Raw genomic sequence first — 15,625 nt, forward strand, 5'->3', positions numbered from 1 at the left:
CAATTATTTTGAATCAAATCAAACCGCGTCGGGGTACCGCGTCTCTTTGCTCGGCCAGTTCCAGATTTTCCTCGAGACGCTCGCGGCTGGGAGACACGCGAACGGGAGGGGTGACATCGCTTGGAATGACAGCTCCAACCCCAATACCCCCCCACCTTCCCCCCCTCACCTTCCCCCCACCACCTCCCCCCCCCCCACTTCCCCCCACCACCTTCTCCCCCCACTTCCCCCCCCACCTCCCCCCCATCTTCCCCCCCCACCTCCCCCCCCACCTTCCCCCCCACCTCCCCCCCATCTTTCCCCGCCACCTCCCCCCCACTTCCCCCCCCCACCTCCCCCCCCCCCACCTTCCCCCCCCACCTTTTCCCCCCCACTTCCCCCCCCCCCCACTTTCCCCCCCTCACCTTCCCCCCTACCTCCCCCCACACCTTCCCCGCCTCACCTTCCCCCGCCACCTCCCTCCCCCCACTTCCCCCCCCACCTCCCCCCCCTCTTTCCCCCCCCCTCACCTTCCCCCCCACCTCCCCCCCACCTTCCTCCCCCACCTCCCCCCCTCACCTTCCCTTCCCACCTTCCCCCCCTCCCTACCCCACCCCCATTAGCTGCAATTTAAATGCGAGGCCGAGCCTGGCGAATCGCAACGAGTCAGATAATTGCGCTCATTTCCCGACCCCGATATCTCCACGGGCACAGCAGCCGGGGGGGGGGGCGAGCTGGGTGGTGGCTTCTTCTTTTCCTAACCACGCGACTTCACCAAAAGAACCAAAGAATATGAATTGCTGCAGTCACGAAAGTTTAAAGTACAAATTTTGCCGGGTGTTGCTGCCGTTGCTGGGGTCAGGACAGGGGGCCAGACGGGGGTCAAGGGGTGGGGGCTGGAAGGAGGGTGGGTGAAGGGGTCCAGCAGGATATTCGATACCCTTTGCCCCTTCGCTGAGAGGCTTGACCCTGAGTCTGGGGCGGCCCCGTCGCGAGCCGGCTCAGACGATTCGGGTGCGTGCGCTCCACTCCCGCCACAGGAGCACCACTGCCTGCGCATCAAGATCCTGGGCGACTGCTACTACTGCGTGTCGGGACTGCCCGAGCCGCGCACCGACCACGCGCACTGCTCTGTCGAGATGGGGCTCGGCATGATCCGCGCCATCCGGTGAGCGCAATGACCCCCCCCCTCCCCAATCACCCCACCACCAATGCCTCGCCATTCACCACTAAGTGACGGTGATGTTACCGCAGGGCCTGTGCCAGGCCAGGTGCACTTTGAGGCCACGTGAAGTGTCGAAGGCTTCGCTGACAGGTCACGGGACAGACCCAGCAGGTGCCATGGGTTCGACTGACTGAGATGACTGGCAGATGCACCACCAGCTACGCCCCATACTGTGCCAACTTGCTGCGTTTCAGCGCCCCGGCGCTCTGGCTCGCGGCTGTGAGCGTCGCTCCTCTGCCCTCCGTTGTTGTTGGAGGGCGACTGCCTCCAACTGCCCAGTAGCGGCGTCCTTCACGAGCCACCCACCACCACCTCGCTTCCTCTCGTCGGCTATCCACCGTTTGACGAAGGCCCTCCCAACGTCGCCGGCTCCGTTCCCGTTGTGCACGCCACGATCTGTCCTTTGGCTGCCCCTCTGCAGTTGGTCTTGGCCACTCGCCAGCATCCCTTGCAGTCACGGCGTGTCCTGCCAAAGTCCCGCTTACTTTGTTTTATCAAGAGTCAATACGATGTCTGAACTTGACTGTGTTCTATAATCCACGCCGTTCCTGTTCCCACCTCTCAGTGATATTCCAAGCACGCACCTTCACTGTGCCCCTTTGTCTCCATACACGGGGGCCCAAACAGTCAGGACACATATGGTTATTGTTTTTATTTTAACACTAGCATTAAACATTTTTATTGTTTATTCGTTGCGTTAATATTGTATCCATTATTATTATCGACAATTTTTTTTCTTTTTATTTCTTTTTTTTCTTTATTCTTCTTTTTCCTTTTCATTTTCAGATGCCATTTAAAAATGGAAATCAAATTTGACTGAGATGACACAAAACATAATTGATGAATGTTCAAAGATCGCACACCTGCAAGCTTAAAGGGGCTACATTAATTTCTAAAGACAATTCAAGCACGCATTAATGTTGATGGAAATCAGCTTGAACATGTGTTAAAATAATTCAACTCATCCTATGTAACTTGTTAGAATACTGTACATATAATAACCCTCTCTTTTGGGCCACCCTGTATATGATGCATGTACCCACCTGGTGCTGTCACGTTTACATGCTGCAATAATAATACTAATATTCAGCAATAATAATTTACAATCCCTTTTTTCAATCCACTACTGGATGAACACCTCCCCGCACAATGTCGGCCACAGGGCCTTGTTTGACCATACTTAGCCACGCTGATTCGTGCAAATTAATCAACCTTGGATCGATGCAGATATCACTTTTCACCACCGATGTCAGCTGTGCCTGGGAATCAAACTCAAGTTGCTGGATCCGTCGAGCAATGCGCTAACCACTCTGCAACTACTCTCCACTAATGCAGCAAAGGGCTCTCACCCGGTTTAAAATAACATATTATCTCTCTCTCTCACGTCACACCAGAACAAGGGTGCTTATGTCGAGGGTAATTTTAATGGAAAATAAGCAATAGCAGTGATCGTTAATTAATTTCAGCGATTCCATCCTCAAGACGTTTCTTTTAGAATTCATTTGGCACAGCCGCCGCTGCGACACCGCATTCATTTTCGTGAATTACAAATAGCGGCAATACAATTACACGGAAGAGCTTGAATTGACGAGGCGTCTAAATGCGATTGAGTCTGGGCACTCCGTACGGGGGGACTCGGGCATGCAAGTTGATCGACGCAGAGGCGGCCGGCAGACATGTCACAGTCAAGGGATTCTTCACATGGAATACACTCGACAGTTTTATTTCTCTGCTGCGGCGAGCATTGCAGCAATCAATCTTGCACCACCGCCCCAGTTAATCAACATAAATCTCAGAATGCCTCCGGATTGACGCTCGATTAAAGTAAAAAAATATATATATGCTTATTTATGTGTACGCCCTCCCAGCCATCGCTAGCTTTGTCCGAGCGACAAGGAAGCTCATCTTCTGCCGGCTCTTATTTTTCTCCCTCCGCCGCTGTTCAGTCGGCGGCGACGGCGATGTGGGGGGAGGGGGGCATTTAAAAAAATGATGATAATAGTAACAACCCACCCGCCCGCCTGCCTGTGATACGCCCCGTCCTGTACGACGAGTATGGGTCGCGATCATCATCATCGCCGCAGTCGTCGTTTTTTTTCTTCCGTTTTGTCTGCGGCCACGTGTCCCCACCGGAGGTCCTCCATCTCAGCCCGTGCCGACGCCGCGGCTCATTAGCCCCGCTCGCTCCGTCTCAACCTCCCCCCCCCGGCTCCCCGCCGTGGGTGAGTGGGTGAGCGAGCGCTGCGGGTGACTCTCTCATTTATTACCTTTTTTTTAAACACTCCTCTTTTTGAAGAACGTTTTCGGTCACGTTCGTCATTGCGTTCTTTGTAGCGTTTCAATTTTGTTCAGTGGCCCCGCGGGACTGTCGGTATTTTTTTTACTTATAATGTATGTTTACGTGTTTTTGTTTACAGCTACCTGCTTCATTGCAAATCCCCCCCCCCTGCCCCAGCAATCCCCCCCCCCCCAGCAACCCCTCCCCCAAAACGAGCCTCCCTCCGTCGCGTCAATTTTGCGTCATTAAATTTACGGACGCTTCTTCGCGGACGATTTGGAGCGTGGTATTGATCAGATTCAAATTAATTCGCTCCGGACGAGGAACGTGCACATTTATTGAGATGACAAGATGACACGGCGATAAACGCGGACACCACGCGAAACCTGCTCTTGCCTTTAAGAGACGTTAAATACCTCGCCTGGTATGCGGAGGTCGTGGGTTCGCTCCCGAACTCCTGCATATTTGGAGTTTGCCAGTCTCTGTCTCCGTGGTCGCGTGGGTTTTTCTCCGGGTCCTCCAGTTTCTCCCTCCACACGCAGACTCAACATTCGTTTAGGGTATTTGATTGCAAATAAATGTCCACGTGATAAGCCACTTCGTTTGAGCTTTCATTTGTGATAGCCAAACCGCTTCTGATAAATAGCTACATAAGCTCAGTGGGGCCTTACCTGGTAAAAATAAAAAGTTGTTTCATTTAGTTGTTTTTAGTTTTATCCGTGGCCTCATGTGGGGTTTTGCGAGCATCGGGCTCCGTGGCCGCATCGTCTCGTCCACGTGCAGCTCGTTCGTGAAATCCACTTCCGTGCAAGCGCCATCCCCATTCCGTGCTGCGGGCCCATTAGACCATACTTCACTCCTCTGGTCAGCGCGGATGTTGCGTGGTCCCGCAACATCCTATAGCAACCTGTTATGCATGGCTGTCGCAGGTTCAACCCCACTCAGCTTGTGACTAGTACCGGCGCGTTGCAGGTGATATGCTCATCGTCTTACACGGTCGGTAATTTTCGTTGAAGGTGAATTTTAAATTGCTAGCAATAATAAGTTTAGCTTTAGTCGGAGCCAACCTAAGGGAGGGTCAGCACTAGGTAAGACGTCAATGACATCTGACGTTATTCGTGGCCGTGACTCAAAATTCAGGACGCTGGGTTTGTAGCGCAGCAGTGCTCTAACCACTGCGCCACCGCTCCCCCACAAATAGACACAATCGCACGCAAGCACAAAAGTGCCCTCTGTGCGTCGTTGGACGCGATGTTGGGGCAAAGTTCTGCCAGCGAGCCAGGAATCAAACTCGGGTGGCTGGGTTGGTTAGCGCGTCGATGCATCATCCAATGCGCGCCAACGCTTCCCCGCACGCACGCAGGCACACGCGCGTACGCACACACGCGCACGCAAATACGCGTGCACGCGTAGACACACGTGGACACGTAAGAGCTTATTAGCCGAGGTGTCTTGGAGTTTTGAAGGTGTCGGGGAGAGGGAGGCAAAACACTCGGCGCTGTTGATAAGGATGGCGTGAGATGATGCATTTTTGCGGGTGCTTAAGTGCAAATTAATCAAGACAGCGGAGCTGCCGCGCCTGCCGAAAATGAAACATTCATTAGCGTCTCGCGCAAGCGACGAGGACATTTCGACATGTTATTAAAAAAAAAAAAGCTGGCCTGAAAAACAATGAGATAGAGTCACCGCTTAGATTTATTTCCTTTTTTAAAAAAAAATCATATTCAGTTCGCGATAAAAGCCAGCGGTGGGAGCACCGCCGTGTGACAAGAACACTTGGGGTCCTGTCTCCAGCCCCAACAATCGGGGCCATATCACCAGCCTCAATGATCAGGGCCCTGGCAAACCCCAACCATCGGGGCCCTTTCTCCAGCCCCAACGATCGGGGCCCTGGCAAACCCCAACCATCGGGGCCTTGTCACCAGCCTCAATGATCAGGGCCCTGTCGCCAGCCCTAACCATCGGGGCCCTTTTTCCAGCCCCAACGATCGGGGCCCTGGCAAACCCCAACCATCGGGGCCTTGTCGCCAGCCTCAATGATCAGGGCCCTGTCGCCAGCCCTAACCATCGGGGCCCTTTTTCCAGCCCCAACGATCGGGGCCCTGTCAAACCCCAACCATCGGGGCCTTGTCGCCAGCCCAACAATTGAGCCCCTGTCTTCAACCGCAACGATCAGAGGCCTGTCCCCAGCCCCAACCATCGGAGCCCTGTCAGCCCCGGTCTTCCCGTGCAGCTTGCAGAGTCACTCTCACCCTCTCTCTCTCTTTGTGGTTTTTTTATTTTCAAACTGCTTGGTATTCCAGAGGCGTTGAAGTGAGCCCAGGCAAAAGTTGTTCTGCCTGAATTACTGCACTAACTGGCGTTGGATCTGACCTTATTAGGTTATTTATACGAACCCGAACAAGCGGGCAGCGAGTGAGAAGAGAATATTTTTCATTATTATTCAATTTTTTTTTATCCTCCGCCAAATAATTCTCCATTCACGCCCCCACCGATGCCACGTTGCCGTAAACGAGGAAGTGAATTTCCGTTTGGAACTCCCGCGGCAAGCAATGCACCACCCCGCGTCCGAGTAAGGCCGTGGAAGATGATGTCACGGCAGCGACACAAACAATTCACTGCATTGGCTGAAAACGTCCGAATATATAGAGGACTGCAGAGTTTGGGCAATTTTTGGTAATGCGGGCTTACCGCCTTGGCTGCTGCTGCTGCCTTGTCTGTATGCGCGTGCGTTTGTTTTCGCACTCTACGTAGCCATCCCCGTGCTAATGGAGAGCGAGCGAACACCGTTGCGTGCGCGTTTGCACGTGGGCATCATCGTAGTCGGTGGCTTCGCACCTGGCAAGGCTTTCCTGGGGGTGACCAAACGTCGCCGGAATAGTGATTCACGATACCACTCGACGACGAGCCAGTTGACGCGCATCGCACGGCTTCCATTCCAACGGTTGACAGTGCCTCCGCAGGCGAGTCGGGGCAAATGGGCCTCCTTTCTGTCTGCCGTGAGAAGCGACGCCACAGGCCAAGGTCACACGACCCCGGAGGAGGAAGGGGTCAGTCAGTGTGCCCGCGTCGATGTTCGTGGCTCAGGTTCCCAAAGTAACCCGCGGTCAAATCGTGGAAGTGACCTCACGCCGGACTGTGCGGTTAGCCGGACGCTGCTCTGCGTCTTGACTTCACCCCGTCCTGCTACACTGCCTGAAATTCTCGTTTTTCCAGTTGTATTGTCGGAGAGAATACATAGAGGACTGGACGATGATGATGCCGACTATTATTTTATGACCGCTGCTGATGGTAATGATTTTGCTGATGATCATGTGGACAGTGATAATTGTCATTTCGTGTACTGATAACAAAGATGATCACTCTGCTGCTGTCGATGATGCTAAAGATGATTATGAATTTGATTCTGATGTTGCTGCTGCTGATGATGATGATGATCGGAACTGGAGTGAGCTAGCTCGTGGCCGACTCTCCCAACGAAATTCAGAAAAAAGAAAAAAAAACCCAGCAGATGCCACCGAGTCGTCGTGAATTGAATCTATCCTCATTTCGCGAAGCACAAAACGATTTCTCGTTACGGGCATCTCGGCTGTAGCTCACCCGCGCAAGCCACCGCGAAACATTTACAACCCGTGCAAATTGATGCCTTTTGCGTGCGCGCCTTTCTCATTTGCCGCGTGTGAATTAAATTATTGCTCGGTCGCAAATTGAAAAGCGAGGAGGCTAAGCCGTGGATCCAGAGGCGGCGGTCGAAGTTGACCAGGACGCTGTCCCACTGCCGATGTCTCATCTGGTGGCAAGGGGGCGGCGTCGGACACTTTGAGGGTCGAACAACCAAATATATATAGCGCCGTGAACCTGGAAAGCTGATATTCTTAGTTTTTTCGGTAAAATCACGTAGGTAAAAATTTGCCTACGTGACTTTACCGAAAAAACCTAAGAATATGAATCCTTGCAGTCACGAAAGCTTCAAATCTAGAACTGGAAGCTGATGTTGATTACCCACCACAGCCGGCATAGGCGGTGAGTAATATCTGAAGCAGTCCTGGCCGCCCCCGCCTCCATTTCAGTAATTTCCGCGACGTAAATTGACATAGTCCGACCCAGTCAGCATACCAGCGTTGTGCCGACGTGGGCATGTGGTTGGAACGCTCAGCCCAACGTCGGCCCAATGTCGGTTCAACGTCAGTCCAACGTCGGTTGGTCGTCGGCCCAACGTCGGCTCAACGTCGACCCAACGTCACCCCAACATCGGCCCAACGTCAGCCCAACGTCGGCTCAACGTCGGTCCAATCGCTCCACGTATAATGAGATAGCCAACCATCACCCGATGCGCCGCTTATCGGTGGCAGCCCCAACAGTCTGGAACGATATCTCTCTGCACATTCGCAGCAGCACCTCAATCGCCTCCTTCAAGAGAGACTTAAAAACTCACCTCTACAACCACGTGCTTTCGAGCGACTCTGAGCTTGGCTCCGCGCCTCTGAGTTGCGGCCACTACGTCTGCAAATTTGCGCGCGTTAAAAATTGAACTATGATTATTATTATGAATGTCTCCTCATCACCCCGGCGCCTCCTGGCCTCGCCACAGGTTCGTGCGGAAAACCACAAAGCACGACGTGGACATGCGGATCGGGATCCACACGGGCTCGGTGCTGTGCGGGGTGCTGGGCCTCCGCAAGTGGCAGTTCGACGTCTGGTCGTGGGACGTCGACATCGCCAACAAGATGGAAGCCGGCGGCATCCCAGGGTACGTCGGTCCGTGCGTCGTCCGTCGTGCTCGGTGGCTCGCTCGCTCGCTTGCCGAGAGCTCCGTATCGCTCCGTTCCGCCAGTGTCTCGACCGCTCCACGTCTTGCCACCCTCCTCAGTTCAAATGTACCTGCTGCTGCTGCTGCTGTGTTGGCAGTGGTGCTCAAGCTCAAATAACAAGTTAAAAACTCAAAACACGTTTGTCGATAACACCGTGGCTTTAAAAAAAATATTAATTTATATATAATAGGTGACGTTTCAGGCAATGGCCCTTCTTCATCGCATGTATGTAGGGAGATCAGATAACAGTTGGAGATTGATTATTGGGATAACAAGTTTAAAACTCAAAACACGTTTGTCGATAACACCGTGGCCTTAAAAAATGTATTAATTTATATATAATAGGTGACGTTTCAGGCAATGGCCCTTCTTCATCGCATGTATGTTGAGAGATCAGATAACAGTTGGAGATTGAACTTTATAGCATGGGGCATATTAAGATGTCAATTGTAAGATAGTTTCCTGATGAACAGATTTTTGTTATTGGCATATGAATATGATAATTGGTTCTTTACCCTTCTATCTGGCAACAAAACTGACACCTGTCCCCATAGGGCATATGAATAGTTACCTATTACTCGCTATTGGGTGGCAGGAAAAATACGTGCGGAATCAAATGTAAAGTAGATAACACACGTTTCACGTGTCTCATAATTGTGCGTGCGTGTGTGTGCGAGCATGTGAGTTACTCGTACACATATAGCCCTGAACATCTGTCAGGGCAAGTGCTAATAGCGAACACCTTTTGAAGGCCGGCGCGGTTTATCCAATTAGGCAGTTGACATATCGTACTGATAGAAAATATTTGTTTGGGTTAGATCACGCAAATATATATATATATGTGTCGTTAAACCCACCGCCGATCTAACCCCCCAAAATAAAACCTTAATGATGGATAACAAAGCCGACTAAGTGTTAAACAGATCGTACTGAATCCACGAAACCGGTGCCCAAGCAAGTCAAACTATGCTCATCCGCCCCATCGAAACCATCCCACCGAATGACCCCGTGACCTCCCGTGCCCCCCCCCCACTCCCTCCTCCCCCACCGCTGCCCCACCCGTCGCCTGCACAGCCGCGTGCACATCTCGCGCGCGACCCTCGACTGCCTGAAGGGCGACTACGCCGTGGAGGACGGCAACGGGCAGGAGCGCAACGAGTTCCTGCGCCGCCACGCCATCGAGACCTTCCTCATCGTGCAGAGGGGCATCGGCGGCGGCGGCGGTGGCGGCGGCGCCGGCTCGGGTCCCGACGAGGAGGAGCAGCTGCTCCAGCCGCCCGAGGAGGGCCTCTTCTGCGCCACCTCCTCCGCCTCGTCCGTGGCCGCCGCGCCGCCGGTCGTCGCGGCCGCTGTGCCGCTCACTTCGCCGGCCGCGTCGTCATCGTCCGTGGCCGCCGCCGCGGCGGCAGCTTCTGGCAGCGCCAACGGGCACTGCGCGAATGGGGGCGCAGACGGCGTCGGTGATGGTCCCGGTGGTGGCGGCGTTGGCGTTGTTGGCGGTGGTGGTGGTGGTGCCGGTGTTGGTGCCTGTGTTGGTAGCGGCGGTGGTGTTGGTGGTTGTGGTGGCAGTTCCGGTGCTGCCAGTGCCGGCGGCGGGGGTGAGAAGCGGCATCGGTCGCTCACGCCCTCCGAGAGCTCGTGGAGCCCCGAGCTGCCCTTCGACAACATCGTGGTGAAGCAGAGCGTGAGTGGCGCCAGGCCCGGTCCCCCCCTACCACCCTCCCCCTCCCCACATCCGTTCTCTCGAATTGGCCCCACCGATACGATTCATGACAAAACACCAATGCGGGAATAATATCAATAAGACAACAACTCCCTTTGTCAATTCACTGGTGCCTCTCCCTCGTCCGTGCAGGTCATCAGAGCTTGTTTGACCGCACCTCACCACGGATTGGCGAACGTGGGAAGACAGGCAAGGCAGTAGCAGACATACAACACGAGACAGAAATTACGAACGAGGCCGCACACATTAGGCAAAGTAGGAACTGGTTCTTAAGTCACCGTTTGGACGAGTGATTTGTCACTCGTTCATTGGGGGCCTCGCTGAGTTTTCCGCCGAGAATAACGACGGCGACTTCGATCATGAGAGATAATTGCGCTCCTTTGCCATTCGTGCCATCCGCGTAGCGCAAGGCGAGGAATAAGAAGGCACGATGTATCTCAGACCAGAGCCCGCTGCAGTTTCACAGTGGGAGGGATGGGGGGGGGAGGCGTAGCTTGGTGTCTTACAATTGACGAGTCTGCTGTGGTGTGTCCTGTGTCAATAGCCCCAGCGAATCCTGTCTCATTCATCACAAAGTACTCTAATCTATAAACTAGTTTTTATTTGACCACGTAAGGCCAACACAGCTGCTATATAGCTCTTTTTTCAGAAGCGGCCTAGCTACCAAGTGGCTTATCATCACGTGGAGATGTATAGCAACCAAATAGCTCTGAACGCGTGACGTTGAGTCTAAATGTGGAGGGGAAAAACCGGAAGACCTGGAGAAAAATCCACGCAACGACGGGGGTAGAGAGAGAGAGAGAGACACGCAAACTCCACATATACAGGCGTCGGGGTCGGAATCAAACCCACGACGTCCTGCATACCAGGCGAGGGAGTTGACATCTCTGCACCACGGTGACCGTTGATGACCTTAACCAGCACCCTGTTTCTCGGTCGCCATCAGTGAGTCCTTCAGTCGATCAGTCTGAGGATATTATGGCTCAAGGCACTTGTTGGTCTCCCTAGCTCTCCCACTTCCCACCTCTCAGCGCACCCCCCCCCCATCCACCCACCCTGCCACTCTCATTTATTTCATTTCACAGGGTTCAACGATTGCGCCCTTGCTGAGATAATGGCTTCGTGCTACGAAGCCGCCACGGTGGAATTAATGAAGCGGGGATACCTGCGCAGGCAGGGCTAGAACTTTCCAGTGTGGCTTGTTCGGTAGCCAGGGGGGGCGGAGGGGGGGCATGGGAGTTGGGGTGGCAGGGTGGCAACACTTACGACGAGAATGTCGTGGGTTCGATTGCCGACTCGGGTGACGTTCTACGTGGAGTATTTGTTGTTTACCTTCTCCGTAGGCCTCGGCAAGGTAAGGTAATGATACCCTTTTTACCGGGTAAAATGGTAAAGGTAAAGGTGTCGACATGCCAAGGGGTAAGGGTAAAGGGTAGGGTAAAAGGTAGGCTCGTTGTTTTTACACTTTTACCTTACCTTGCCGAGGCCTACTTCTCCGCCCTGTTCTGCGTGGCGGGTTTACCTCCGGTTTCCTCCCACAGCTAAAAATCAAAGATCCCCCGTATAGCCAGGACGGACTGTAGGAGCAAGTGCTGTTAGCGAGTAGCACCTATGAAGGCCGACACGGCACACGAGGGGGTGGGTGAGCTTGCCACGCCCAGCTGCCTTTGTCTCCCCAGTGGCGATGTTATCACATTGCACCAGGTACTAATTTGAGGCTGAGTCGATCTAGGGGAGGCTCAGGACCAATTGAAATAATTGTCGCTGATCTTGGCGTTGGCACGATTCGAATTCGGGCCGCGAAACATCGGACATTGTGCACGTAGAAACAAAGGCAAATCACCAACAACCCAGTAAAAAAAATACTTCGGACCAGCGTTGATCTAACGGCTCCAACGTTGGACCAGCGTTGGCCCAACGTTGATCCAATGGCTCCAACGTTGGGTCAACGAACGTCGGGTCATCATTGGCCCAACGTTGATCCAATGGCTCCAACGTTGGCTAAATGTTGATCTAATAGCTCCAAAGTTGGGTCAACCAAAGTTGGCCCAAACATCGGCAATGTTTGTTGGCAACGTCGTTTCCACGCGTCGTCTCTTTCCGACGGCTCAAGCGCACCACGTGCCCCCCCTCTGCCGTCTCCTCCGTTCCCCTTCTGCCCGCGTGCGCCGATGCCGCAGACGCTGGTGGCGTTGACGCGCACCACCATGAACCTCCTGCCGAGCCACCTGGCGCCGGCGATGCCGTCGGCGGGCGCGACGGGGCTCGACGAAATCAGCCGGCGGATCGAGCACGCCATCAACGTGCGCAGCGGGGACAAGCTGCGGCAGGAGCACATCCGCCAGCTGTCGCTCTCCTTCCGCGAACCCAACGTGGAGCTCAAGGTGAGAGGCGAGACGGCGACTTACGCCGAGCGCGGCGCCGCGATGCAGCCGCGTCGGGCACCGGGCGCGGTTCGTCCACGAGGGGCGATTGGGGCGCTGACCCCGCCAAGCAGCTGGAGATGAGAAATTATTTTTCTAATTAAAAAAAATTTCTATAAAAATGTTGTCGTGATTTTTTACTTTTTTTTATATTACGATTCTTTCCACGGTAATTTCCTACTGAAGACGACATTTTAAGTTGTTCGTATTAGACACCGCAGTCTGATTTGTGCCTCGGGGACGTCTCGGGGCGGCTGTGAAGGCGTTCGAGCGAGAGAGGTTTCCCATCATGCATTGCGATCAGCTTCAAGCATTGTAGCCACGCCGTGTGAGACCCATTCAGGGCCGTTTTTGCGGCCTTCTGGAACGCTCTTTCTTCCGATATTAGGACGCTACTGGGAGCAATGCACTTTCAAATCGAGATTGAAAACTAGTTTCTTCAGAACTGCTTTTTGTGTTAGGTTTGTTATCCTTCCCCGCACCTCTGATTGGCATGGTTGGCTACGTACGGTGCTTTTCCATAAATATGCTAAATTCCTCTGGTGATATGTAAATTCCTTTGTCATGGCGCCCTTCCTCCCCTAACCCAGCTTAAATATACGCTGCCAAGCTTGGTGGTGTTCAATCAGACGCTGTCTTTCCGACAGACCTGTTCTTCACCTGAGGATGGCTGCTTGCGTTGTGGCCGAAACGTCGTGAGAATTGTATTTTATTATGTTTAATTTTTATTATTTTATTATTTTCCTTCTACGTGACTTTACCGAAAGAACCAAAAAGGTGCTAAATAAGTTCTAAATACTGTACATACAAATCGCCGATTCAGCGATGAGCCCATATATGTAAGAACGTTGGCTTGGCATCGCCAATATATGCTCTTGTGAAACCCGAATCGAGATGTATGTTGTATCGCTTCTGCTGACAGTCGATCCGACAGCCACGTTAAAAGTATAAGAATAGGTTTTACCCTTTAATAAAAAAAGGATACTGGCAAGAAAGGTTTCATGTTTTTTTTCGAAACAGGAGGCAAGAGGGGAGGGGCAAAGCTGGAGCAAGCCCAATTATGATCTTAAAAACAGCGAGGGCCATCTTGTAATTTGATTCCAGATTGGATTTGAGGTGAGCGCTGTGGAAGGCATTTGAGGATTTGGCGAAATGCGATCGCTCTTTGAGTCACAATTCTGTCGGGAAGCGTGGGGATCACCTGGAGCGGTGCCACTGTAATGAGAGCCCCCCCCCCCCCACCACACCACCCCCCTCGTTCATACACCGCGTATATCATCGGTAAGAACACCACCTTGAATAAAAACGCAGGCCAACAAAACTAGCGGCTCTCTGCCTCGACGTAATATTCTGGGTCGTGTGTCGCGGCACCGGTGGCAACAAACGCGACTTCCCCTACGTATCGTTTGCTGCCGTGGAAACAAACATTTGGAAAATGTTCGATCAAATATTTGTTTCCACGAGCACACGTATCTTTGGGGCAGATCAAATAAAACGTCAAGAGTGATTTCTCGCCCAATCGAGCGACGAGGCGGTGTTCAGCGTCCCGTTTAACGCCCTTGAGCCAGGGGTGGAAACTCCACGTTCGTATGGCGGGGGTGGGGCAGAGAGGCAACCCACAAGCAAACCATTGTTGAGTTCCCCACGAATGGGTGCTCGTTTTATCGGCACCACAACGATGATGGGCTCTGAGTCAACCCCCCACCTGAATGTGAACCCACGAACCATCCAATTGCGGGGGCCGCTCGCTCTACCGCTGACCCGCATGGCCAGTGAGGGTCAAGGTCTGTGTTTGTGTGTCGTTGCTCTTCTTATTTTTTGTTGTTTTTCATTTGCGACAAAAAACGCGAGCCCGGTACGATAACCCAATCGACATCGGCGGGGATCAGAAACTCGGCGAGACTTCGAATTTGTCGCGACGGGGCCGTACTCAGGGGGTAGGGTGAGGGGTTTGGACCACGCGTGGGAGGGAGGGGGGGTGAATATTTACACGGGGGAGTGAGAAGGGGGGAGGGAAAAGGTCACTGGCGCCACGCTGGCTAGGAGATGTCAACTACCTCGCCTGGTGTACAGGAGGTTGTGGGTTCGATGCCGACTCTGACCTCTGCCGTAATATTTGGAGTTTACATGTCTCTCTCTCTCCGTAGTCGCGTGAATTTTTCTCTGGGTCGTCCGGTTTTTCCCTCCACATTTAGAAAAACGCGTTTAGACCATTTGGCTGATATGCATTTCCACATGATAAGCCACTTCATTGAGTTATCATTTGTGGCCAGGTCGCTTTAGAAAAAGAGCTACATAGCTCAGTAGGCCTTATCTGCTCAAATAAATAAATAAATAGCTCTTAGTTTCCCCTAACATACTGAGTGAATATTAAGGGCCGAGGGAAGGTCGGGGGTGGGGTGGGGGGTGCTGTGTTGTTCTTCTTGTTCCCCAGCTGTGAAAAGAATGCCCCAGGTAGCCAAGAGGGCATCGGCCCTCAGGTGAGCTGACGGGGGGGGGGGGGGGTTAGAGGAGACTGCAGGACGTTCTGCCCAGTCCCTGGGGTCTTGGAGCAATGACAAAGCGTGCTTGGCATGGGCCACGGTGCAAAGAATAAAATGCCCCCCCCCCCCACACTCGCACCTCACCCCCTGTTGTCGAATTCTCACACCCTTCCACCCCCCACACTCCGTCCCATCTTCCCCGCACCTTGACTCCTCCAGCCCGTGGCCCCGAATGCAGTTGCACCGCCAGGGTATCCGATAGCCACGTCGTTGCTTTGGAGAGAGACAGAGAGAGAGGGTCACCTCTGTATGCTTCGTTGCACACTTTTTAGCTTCTTGATAGCAAAGCTGGGAGAGAATTTGTGATTAAAGAAACAAGAAATGTTCACTGTAAATCGCTACGTAACTATATTTGCAAGACTTGCGACAGCAACCGGGCCATTCGCTCGTCCAATCGTATTCCAGTTTTGCTATCTCGTGAAAAACTAAAATTATAAACTATTTTTATTTTACCAGAAGCGACATGGCCACAAATAATAGCTCAACGAAGTGGCTTATCATCACGTGGAAATGTATAGCAACCAAAAACTATAAATGTGGAGGGGGAAAACTGGAGGACCCGGATAAAAATATATGAAATCGTGGATCGCTTGCACTTTTTCACCCCCCGCTTTAACGACTGGCGGCTCAAACTCATTGGTTC

At 53.0% G+C, this 15,625-nt stretch overlaps 1 protein-coding gene across 1 annotated transcript in view; it reads left to right on the forward strand.

Moving 5' to 3' along the window:
• Window positions 1-15,625, forward strand: part of ADCY8 (adenylate cyclase 8) — a 92,795-nt gene that overhangs the window by 41,337 nt on the left and 35,833 nt on the right. Inside the window, exons 6-9 of the mRNA XM_061562393.1 lie at window positions 1,020-1,147; window positions 8,074-8,232; window positions 9,368-9,977; window positions 12,197-12,400. Coding sequence (XP_061418377.1) covers window positions 1,020-1,147; window positions 8,074-8,232; window positions 9,368-9,977; window positions 12,197-12,400 — 1,101 coding nt within the window. The remainder of the gene's footprint in view (window positions 1-1,019; window positions 1,148-8,073; window positions 8,233-9,367; window positions 9,978-12,196; window positions 12,401-15,625) is intronic.

The sequence above is a fragment of the Lethenteron reissneri genome, chromosome 29, assembly GCF_015708825.2.
Source record: "Lethenteron reissneri isolate LAM-NWPU_2019-01 chromosome 29, ASM1570882v1, whole genome shotgun sequence".
In the NCBI taxonomy this organism is placed as follows: Eukaryota; Metazoa; Chordata; class Hyperoartia; order Petromyzontiformes; family Petromyzontidae; genus Lethenteron; species Lethenteron reissneri.